At 32.9% G+C, this 11,120-nt stretch overlaps 1 protein-coding gene across 1 annotated transcript; it reads left to right on the top strand.

Annotated features, from left to right (window-relative positions):
• Window positions 1–3,175: 3,175 nt before the first annotated feature.
• Window positions 3,176–8,266, top strand: LOC108461317 (ribonucleoside-diphosphate reductase large subunit-like). The gene is made up of 17 exons (XM_017761127.2): window positions 3,176–3,658; window positions 3,750–3,811; window positions 3,906–3,993; window positions 4,599–4,862; window positions 4,967–5,207; window positions 5,299–5,375; window positions 5,508–5,678; window positions 5,765–5,857; window positions 5,953–6,102; window positions 6,194–6,280; window positions 6,452–6,616; window positions 6,703–6,822; window positions 6,957–7,159; window positions 7,242–7,391; window positions 7,501–7,648; window positions 7,738–7,821; window positions 7,933–8,266. Exons 1-17 carry the CDS (start codon window positions 3,431–3,433, stop codon window positions 8,023–8,025), a joined length of 2,424 nt encoding a protein of 807 aa, XP_017616616.1. The 5' UTR covers window positions 3,176–3,430; the 3' UTR covers window positions 8,026–8,266.
• Window positions 8,267–11,120: the final 2,854 nt, after the last annotated feature.

Genomic DNA, 11,120 nt, shown 5'->3' with positions numbered 1-11,120 from the left:
TACCTCGTAACCCCATTCTGGTGACGGATACGAGTTAGAGGTGTTACATTCGATGTTGTTGTCAAATGCTTGTTTACCAAAATCTTTTTGGGTTGAAGCGGCCTTTACTGTATGTTTTCTTATTTACCCTTCTTCATCGGTTGCCATTGAGAAAAAGACTCCACAAGAGGTATGGTCTAGTAATCTTACTGATTATTCTAATTTGAAGATTTTTGGGTGTCACGTGTATGCTCATATTGATAATGGGAAATTAAAACCTGGATCCATTAAATGTGTTTTTCTTAGTTATAAGGCTGGTGTTAAATGGTACAAGTTATTGTGTCTTAAAAATAGAAAAGTTGTGATTAGCAGAGATGTTGTTTTTGATGAAACTGCTATGCTACCTAACTTATCTATTAAATACCCTTCCAATAAAGACCAACAAAAGTAGGTAGAGCTTTAGATTGATCCTGAATCTACAACAAAGTTTACTTTTCAAGTTAGTATAGAAACTCAGAGTAGAGCTACTTCTTCACCACAATTCAGAGTAGAGCTACTTCTTCACCATAATATTCTATCGCAAAGAACAAACCTATAAAAGAAATTAAATCTCCAAAGAGGTACGTCGAGGTTGATCTAGTTGCTTATACTTTAAATGTGGTTGAAGATATAGATGCAAATCAAGAACCATCTACTTATTCCGAAGCAATTAGCTGTAAAGATTTAGGAAAATAGATGATTGCCATGTAAGAAAAGATGGAATCGTTCTATAAGAACAGAACATGGGATCTAGTGAAGCTTCTTAAAGGTAAAAAGACTGTTCGTTGTAAATAGGTGTTCGACAAGATAGAAGGAACTTCAGGAGTTGAAGAACCCAAATATAAATCAATGCTAGTTGCAAAAGGTTATAGTCAGATTTCAGGTGTAGACTTCACAGATGTGTTTTCTTCAGTTGTGAAGTATAGTTCGATTTGAGTTTTGCTTGGTATTATGGCCATGTATGATTTAGAGCTCAAAAAATTAGATATAAAAATAATTTTCTTGCATAAAGAACTTGAGAAAGATATTTACATACAACAACTAGAATGTTCTATAGTCTCGAAAAAGGAGGACTATTTTTGCTTGTTGAAAAAAGTCCCTTTATGGATTAAAACAGTCACCAAGGCAGTGGTATAAGGGGTTTGATTATTTTATGACTACTCATGATTTTAAAAGAAGCAGCTTTGACAGTTGTGTTTATTTTAAGAAAAACAGTGATGGTTCTTTTATGTATCTACTCTATTACGTTGATGACATGTTGATAGCAGCCAATGATAAAGTAAAGATAAGAAAGGTCAAAGCCCAACCTAATAAAGAATTTGAGATGAAGGATTCGGGAGCAACAAAAAAGATACGTGGGATGGAGATTCTTAGAGATAAAAAAGTATGTAAATTGTACCTAAGTTAAAACGAGTACATTGAGAAAGTTTTTTGCAAGTTCAATATGCAAAATGCCAAACCTGTTAGTACTCCATTAGTAGCCCACTTCAGACTTTCATCGGCTTTGTCTCCACAATTAGATGATGAGATTGACTACATGTCACGTATTTCATATTACAGTGCAATAGGATTTCTCATGTATACTATGGTTTGCTCACGTCCAGATTTATCATATGCAGTTAGTGCAGTTAGTAGATACATGACGAATCCTGGTAAAGAACACTGAAAAGTAGTTCAATGGATTTTCAAATACTTACGAGGTACTACTAATGTTTACTTATAATTTTGAAGAATTGGAGATAGAGTCATTGGGTATGTTGATTCTAATTTTGCTCGAGACCTTGATAAAAGAAGATCTCTCACAGGGTATGTCTTTACTTTTGGGGGTTGCGCAATCAATTGGAAAAACACTTTGCGAACTACAGTTGCTTTGTCTACTACTGAAGCTGAGTACATGGTAATTACTAAAGCTTATAAATAAGCTATTTGATTAGAAAGACTGTTTGGTGAACTCAGTAAAGACCTTCAGATCAATACAATATTTTGTGATAGTTAGAGTGTCATCTTCCTTACGAAAGATCAAATGTTTCATAAGAAAACAAAGCACATTGATGTTTGGTATCATTTTGTGCGTGATATCATTGCTCGTGAAGATATTGTTTTGAGCAAAGTTAATATTCATGATAATCCTGCAGATATGTTGATTGAGTCACTTCCTATAACCAAGTTTGAGCATTGCTTGGACTTAGTTGGTGTTCATTGTTGAAGAACACCCCTTAAGGGGTTTCGTGGAATAGATGGAGAATTTGTTCGTTGAGAGTTCGTAGTGAAGAACTTATTTATTGAGAATTCGTGTCAAGGTGGAGATTGTTAGAGTTGAGTGACTCGAATCCTTGTTAAAATAAAATACAGTGATAAAATAAAATAAAAGTAAAATCAATATAGAACTATACTTCTTTTATTTTACATTTATTAGAATAATGTTTTTCAAGCTTACTACACTTGATATATTTGACATTTATTAGAATAATATTTTTTCAAACCTATAAATAGATGTAGTCTAAACTCCTATTGTATTATTCGAATTCGACATTAGTGAATTTCTTTTCCTTTGCCCGTGGTTTTTCCCCGAAAGGATTTCCATATAAAATCTGTGTGTTCTTATTTTTATTTTTTTGCTTTGCGACCGTTCTATATTGCCATTATCAATGTTAGTTTCTACAATATTTTTAATGTATTATATATATTTAAAAATAATATGGCCAGGCCAGGCTGAGCATGGTTTTTAACATTTTTATCTGGACCGGCCTTGGATAAAATTTTAGGCTCATTTTTTAGACTGAGCCTAGCAAACGAGAAAATTTTGAATAGGCCCGACTCGAACTCGACCCGACCCATGAGCACATTTAGGAATGCTTCTCAAAAATACTTTTGAATAAAAAAACACTTTTAAGGAGAATCTAAAACTTATAACTTCTGAAAAAAGTAAAAGCATTTTTGAGAAATATTTCTATACTATCCCTAAATCTATTTGATATTATAAAAAATACTTTAATAATTAAATTTCCAGCAGTCTTAAATATAAAAAATATATATAAGTTGTATTTATTCCAAAAAGAAAACTAAAAAGTGCAAAAAAAAAAAAAAAACGTGGACCCATGCGACAACAACTCGAACGATTCAAAAGGGATAAAGAAAGGAAAAACCATTTGATAAAACACGTTCCCATTGTTTTGAGCAAAAAAGAAAAAGAAAGGCGCTCCCATTTTATCCACTTTTGGCGCGAAAATTTCAAAAGAATCCCAAACCGAATTTTAATAACGAGGGAAACCCAAGCAAAAAAAATCTCAAATTTCAAAACCATTTGTTCTTTTCTTTTATCGCATTATATAAACCGCGCTTATGGTTACTCTTTTTCTGCAAGCCTTAAACCTGGTCGACGAAATTGCTTAGAGGTAGAGAAGGATTGACGATGTATGTGGTTAAGAGAGACGGGAGGCAAGAGGCCGTTCATTTCGATAAGATAACGGCGAGGTTGAAGAAATTGAGCTATGGGCTTAGCATCGATCACTGCGATCCAGTCCTTGTCGCTCAGAAGGTCTGCGCTGGTGTTTATAAAGGGGTCAGTACTAGCCAGCTTGATGAGTTGGCCGCTGAAACCGCCGCTGCTATGACTGCGAACCACCCTGATTATGCTTCCGTGAGTTTGTTTCTTTTTTTTTTTTTTTTTTTAAAAATAATGATTCTAAACATTTTGAAATTCTTTTACTAATTCAAATGTGTAATTGCAGTTGGCGGCGAGGATTGTCGTTTCGAATTTACATAAAAATACTAGGAAGTCATTCTCTGAGACGTAAGCGATTTCTATTTAATTTGATAAAGGTTGTTTTTTTTTTTTTTGGAGAGAGGCGAGTGATGTTTTGAGGATGGGTGGTTTATAAATGTAGGATTAAGATCATGTACAACCATTTCAATGAGAGATCTGGACTGAAGGCGCCTTTGATTGCTGATGATGTTTATGAAATCATCATGAAGGTACTATGATTATGTTTCATTCTTTTTTACTCTCAAATTTTGATTATTGCTTTTCTAGTTTGAAATATGGTAGATCTTTTGGCTAGAGTGTCACTTTACACTCAAGTTATTGATGCCTTTTTGATCTCTGTTGAAATTTCTAGTTTAAAAAATGGTAAACCCTTTATCTTGTGGTTGATGACAAAATTGTGTTGGACTAAGCCTACAAAAGCTTGGCATGCTTGTAGAATTGGAAGTGATCCATTTGTGTTATGAATGTTGACGAGTTGTGTATTATCTACATTATGATACTTGATACTGACTGCAAAAATAATGGCCTTGCAAAATTTATACAGTATTTTTTAATACTTTTTAAAGCCTTTTTTAGCTGGATTTATATTTGATGTCCTTACTGCTTATAATTTTATACATTGTTAGAAGTAGATGATCACATTGTGAGTGCATCAAATGCTGATCCTTTCTAGTTATGTGAAGTTTTTAGTGTTTGCTTTGTTTTGTTGCCCTTTAGTTATGCATATTTTCAACATTGTGTATTCTTTCTAATTCCTCTTATGTGTAATGATTACATGTATAAAGGCTAAATTTTGTTGTTGTGTTGATTTCAGAATGCTGCTCTGTTGGATAGTGAGATCATATATGATCGGGACTTTGACTATGATTATTTTGGTTTCAAAACCCTTGAGAGGTCCTACCTCTTAAAAGTTCAAGGGAAGGTTATAGAAAGGCCCCAACACATGTTAATGAGGGTTGCAGTTGGAATTCATAAGAATGACATTGATTCTGCTATAAAAACTTATCACATGATGTCTCAAAGATGGTTTACTCATGCTTCTCCCACACTTTTCAATGCTGGAACTCCAAGGCCTCAAGTAAGTTTTGTGTGCAAATATTAGATTGAGGCACCTTATTTATTGTCATTGTTCATTAAATTCTTTTGCTTACATATGTAGTTCTTTGACTTGTGTTCTGGCAGTTGAGCAGCTGCTTTTTACTGTGTATGAAAGATGATAGTATCGAGGGAATATATGACACTTTGAAGGAGTGTGCTATAATCAGCAAATCAGCTGGAGGAATTGGTGTCTCAGTTCACAATATTCGGGCTACAAGTAGTTACATTCGTGGAACAAATGGTACATCTAATGGCATTGTCCCAATGCTGCGGGTGTTCAATGACACTGCTCGTTATGTTGATCAAGGAGGGGGGAAAAGAAAGGGTATACTTGAACTGTTGTAATTCTATATGCTGTGTTTTCTGACAATGTTTGGTAGCCCTTTTATTAAAAATGATGCCTTTGATGCATTTAGGTGCCTTTGCTATATATTTGGAGCCATGGCATGCTGACATTTTTGAGTTTCTAGACCTCCGGAAGAACCATGGAAAGGTATTTTATGTAGTTTGAATTTGTTTGCATGAGCTGTGTTATTTGGGTGTTAAGTTCTTTCTTTGGCTGATTTGTTGCAATACTGTATAGTATCATATCATATCCAATAATGTCCAAGTTTTGTTGCTGTAGGAAGAGCACCGGGCGCGTGATCTATTTTATGCTCTATGGGTGCCTGATCTTTTCATGCAAAGAGTCCAGAGTAATGGGCAGTGGTCATTATTCTGTCCTAATGAATCTCCAGGACTGGCAGATTGTTGGGGTGAAGAATTTGAGGAGCTGTATATTCATTATGAAAGAGAGGTTAATGCTGTTATATATTTGGTTAATGCTTTTATATTTTTCGCAACTAGAATTCATTTCCTAAAGTTTTCTTGTTTGATATTCAGGGCAAAGCAAAGAAGGTTGTCCAAGCACAGAGCTTGTGGTTTGAGATTCTGAAATCCCAGATGGAAACTGGTACCCCTTACATGCTATTTAAGGTGATTTGTCCAAACAAGCTTTATATTTTATGGGGTATTTCTGTTCTCAGATGAGTATTGTGTTGTTGACCCTTTGCCTCCCACTGTTTATCCAGGATACGTGCAATAGAAAAAGCAACCAGCAAAATCTCGGCACCATTAAATCTTCTAATCTGTGTACTGAGATCATTGAATACACAAGTCCAACAGAAACTGCTGTTTGCAATCTGGCCTCTATTGCACTACCAAGATATGTGAGGGAAAAGGTAGGTGTTGTATGGTGCTTATGTTGTACATGTTGCTTTATCTTGAATCTGCATGTTAATTTAATTAGCTTTGACTTTTTATCTACTTCAGGGGGTTCCACCGGAGTCTCATCCATGTAAGCTTGTTGGTAGTAGAGGTTCTCAGAATAGATATTTCGACTTTGACAAACTGGCTGAGGTTTGATTCTTTACTTTGCTAAAGCACTTATCCAGATATTGCTAGATCGTTTTTCATCCATCTAGTGTATCATTGTGATGGCATCATGAGTTCTGTGTTGGTGCATGATGTCACTTTTGATATTATTTGTTAATAATGATTGTTATGTCTTTCCTTGCACTGTTGTGACAGGTTACTGAAATTGTTACAAGAAATCTTAACAAAATAATTGATGTTAATTACTACCCTGTTGAAACTGCAAAAAGATCAAATTTGCGTCATAGACCCATTGGTATTGGAGTTCAGGGGCTTGCAGATACATTCATCTTACTTGGCATGGCCTTTGATTCACCTGAGGTATATTTGATCATGAATATATGAATCTGATATACCATTTAAGTTGAATCAATTTTGTCTGATAATTTACTGGTTTCAAATTTCAGGCTCAGCAGCTGAACAAGGACATATTTGAGACCATATACTACCATGCTCTGAAAGCTTCTTCTAATATAGCTGAGAAAGAGGGGCCATATGAGACATATAATGGGAGTCCTGTGAGTAAGGTATGTGATTTTGGCAATTCTTTGAAATGCATACAAGTATTCTGGTTATATTTGATGTGATTGCAATATCTTACTAAATGCTCATTTCTTGCTGATATGTTTTGCTCATGACTTAGTTTCCTGTTAAATTTCAGGGTATTCTCCAGCAAGATATGTGGGGTGTTACTGCTTCAAATCTGTGGGACTGGAATGCTCTTAGAGACAACATAGCTAAGCATGGAGTGAGAAATTCACTTTTGTTAGCACCTATGCCAACTGCATCAACTAGCCAGATTCTTGGAAATAATGAGTGCTTTGAACCATATACTTCCAATATCTATAGTCGTAGAGTTCTGAGGTTTGTCCTGGCTTTCTCTTATGCGTCTTGCTCCATTTCTTAGTTGTCCATTGCTTAAAACTTATTTTCTATTTTTCTCCAGTGGTGAGTTTGTAGTGGTGAACAAGCATCTTCTTCATGACTTAACTGAGATGAGTCTTTGGACACCTGTTGTTAAGAACAAGATAATACACGCAGATGGTTCAGTTCAAAATATTCCTGAAATACCTCATGAACTGAAAGCAATTTACCGGTATGGATTGCTGGGTTTTTTTGACTTCTTCGTCTCAATCCCAGTCCCCTTTTCTCTCATTACCTCTTCAGAATGAAGTTAAAGTATATATTTGTTTCTGATTTACTAGGACTGTTTGGGAAATTAAGCAAAAAACATTAGTTGATATGGCTGTTGATCGAGGATGCTACATAGACCAGAGCCAAAGCTTAAATATACATATGGACCAACCAAATTTCGGAAAACTTACATCCTTACACTTCTATGCCTGGTCCAAGGTATTAAAGCTTGGCTTTTATCATGATTAAACACAGATTAATGCCAGTAGTTGCATGATGGTTGCTGATTCCCTTGACTGTATATACAGGGTCTGAAGACAGGAATGTATTATTTAAGATCTCGTGCAGCAGCTGATGCAATTAAATTCACCGTTGATACATCGATGTTGAAGGTAATACATACTGTTCTGATTCATGTTGAAGTTGCATAACATCTAGAATGTCATGAAATTTGCAAATTATATTGATTTTAATTTTTTTATTATTTTCTGTTCATAATATAGGAAAAGCCTAAAGTAGAAGATGATGAAACAAGAATGGCACAAATGGTTTGTTCCCTTACAAATCGTGAAGAGTGCATGTCTTGTGGGAGCTAAAGATTGGTTCCTTTTTGAAGCTTTGAGAGCATGCAATCAGGGAATTTGGTGTCGACGAATGGCGACTCTATATGTGGGTTTTAATTGTCTTCACAATATCTAATCTAATTTAGCTTTCTTGTATAGCTGTGATTTTGGTATGTTTAGCAATTTAGATTATCAGTGATTGTTATGTATTGAAGCTTGCTTATTGTTAATTTATTATTAATTGATAATTAATGAATTCCAAGTCATAATCAAAGAGTTCTCTCTAGCAAGGTAAAAGGTTCGCCTCCTACAAATGTGTCCAAAGATTCAACAAGTGCAATTTTTGTACCATCTATCATTATGCCGGAAATGCCAGTTATTTCAGTCATTTAATCCACATTTGTTAGGTCTTGTTTTTGACTGTTGTGGATAGAAATGATAGTATAGAAAATGTTTGTTTCTTATTTTATTTAAAAGGTTTAATTTGATTTGGTTTTAAATTTAATTCATCATAATTTTTATGAAGAATTTATTACCAGTTCTTAGTTAATCCATTATTTTTTGAGCGAAATTGTTACAATATGGTCCTTAATAAGAGTTATTTCAGTAGGATAATAGTTAGGAGGATTTGAAAAATATTATGACATTAATATTTCTAAGATTTAGCTAAGGATTAGTTTAAGATTCTATTACTTGTTGTATTTAGTTTGGTATTGTTACGGTGCATGACTTGAGATTCACAATAATATTATTGAGAAACGTCTTTATCAAAATATTTTTGCTTTTCACTTTGAAAAATTAGAAATAATTTTTTGTGGACTCGTATATAAATTATAAGCTTTTAACATTTTCATCAACTTAAAAAAATAGTCATTTTATTTTAAAATGTTTATTTTGCCTTTCAACTAAATTTATTTACAAAGTCAGGCCATAATTTGAATATTTGTTAGTCTAAATTCATTTTGATTCCGCTTGACCTAAAAGCTTTAATTATTATTTATTAAATATTAGTTGTTTTATATTAAAATTGTAATCTTCAAACGGTTTGAATAAAATTAATAGCAACAAATAATAGTAAATGAGAAGCATTATGAACAAACAGAACAATTAACGGTAGTAAGTATGCCAAAGCAAAACTCCCCTTTGATTTATTGGCTAAATTAGTTATATATGTCAAAAAAAAAATTATTAATTGGTCAAATATGCCTTTTTTTTTTTGAAAAATTAAAGAAAAGGGTTATTTTTGTAAAGAATATGAAAACTTGTTCAACTATTGACATGTTAGAAAAAGTGCGTTTAACTGAAATATTTTTTGAAAATTCTAAAGAAAATGTGTCCAATAAGGGCACGTTTTCTTTGACATGTAAACAGAAAGCTCGCCTAGTTGGATGAGCTTTCTTGTCAATTGTGCAGAAAGTGCACCCAATTAGAAGCATTTTCGCACACTCCCTTAAAAAATAACATGTTTCTCTAAATTTTTAAAAAAACTTACCTCTTTAGCCAATTAACTTTTTTTTTATTTTATTTTTGGGATGCAACGAACGTGTTGAAACCTTTTAATTGTAATCTTTGAAGGAAAACACATCTATTCAATAAGGAAAGTTGGACAGGTTAAAAGCCTATGAAAGAGTTATTGCTTGATTTTAATTTCTTCAAAATCAATATTTCTTTAAATAAGGTAAGTAGCTCTTATAAACTTTTGTTTGATTGAATTTCTTCTCCAATTACAATCTTGTGAAATATTGCTCAAAATCTATAACTGAATAATCAAAATACATTAATCAAACATGCCACAGTTAAAATATCTTAGTAACTTTTTCTTAAATTATAATTACCGTTATAACCGACTGTTATAGTTAACGTTGAAAACAAATTTTCGCTCGACTTACAATAGTTGGGTATTGGAATGGTCCACCTCACATGGATCTATCCAAAACTAAGTTAAGTTATTAAATGGGTGGTTGACAATGGAGTAACGTGGGATGAGGCACCTCCAACCCACTTTTGCTCCAACGTTGAATATTTGTTTATGGAAGTAAATAAATTGGAAAAATAAAATAAAAGAAGACTGAATAGTCATTTTAAAAGATTGAGTGAGCCCAATAAGCATTTAAAATATATATATATATATATATATATTTTTTTTTTTGTTAAAGTTAGTTTCTGAATTTAATAATTGTTCCCACATTGGGCTTAAACTCTTTTAAAGAAATATCATCAACTAATTTAAATAAAAAAAGTTTAAGTTCAAAATTAAATTAGATAAAAAGTTCAAACTAAATTAACTCATTGGAAGTTATAAATATGGATTTACTAATAAGAGTTTTAAGGCAGTTCTATTTTCTTTTGCTTCCACTATATTTAGAGTGAAGAACTGAGTCAGACAAAGAATGCTCATTTATCATTGAGTTTTGAGGTTGTTGGCTTTTGAATTGAATAGGACCGATTGATTGGATCGAGAATCAGTTAGAGTAACAGTCCAAAGAATGTTATATATTAAATCGGTTGGACCGAAAATCAGTACGAACTAATTGAACTGTTTAAAAATCAATTGAATCGATTTTTTTAAATTTTAATAATTTTTAATCAAATTAATTAAATTAACGAATCGATAACTTAATCAATTTAATCACCGATCCGATTTTAAAAAACTCGAGAAATTAGCGGAGAGAGAGATGAATAATTTGTTGATGAGACTATGCTTCAAGTTGACAACATGTAATACAAATAATAATAAAATTAAAAAAAGTGAACGGTTGCAAACATAAGTTTAGAAAGGTAGTGATGGTGTGGCTATTTCAATTTTCAACCTTCTTTAATTCATCATTGTCAACCCCTGTTGTTCCTGGTATTATTTATGTGGTTGTTTTCTTTAATTTGGACTATCCAATGTCGACTCAAACCTTCGACTTTGACTTCTTGGCGGGTCAAATATGTTGGCAATCAATTACCCATAAAGATTCACCACTAATTTAACTTATTTACCCTCCTTTTTAGAAGAAATAAGAATAATGACGGTGTTGAGTAGTTCATATTAAGATTAGTATACTTCATATTTTAAAATAGGTTAAATTTAGCTTAATTCAAGGTTTCAGTGTTGACCCATATCTAATATATGAATTTAATTT

The sequence above is a fragment of the Gossypium arboreum genome, chromosome 2 (genome assembly GCF_025698485.1).
Source record: "Gossypium arboreum isolate Shixiya-1 chromosome 2, ASM2569848v2, whole genome shotgun sequence".
Classification (NCBI taxonomy): Eukaryota; Viridiplantae; Streptophyta; class Magnoliopsida; order Malvales; family Malvaceae; genus Gossypium; species Gossypium arboreum.
The sequence above is the reverse complement of the archived record's forward strand: the minus strand, read 5'-3'. Positions and strand labels throughout refer to the sequence as shown.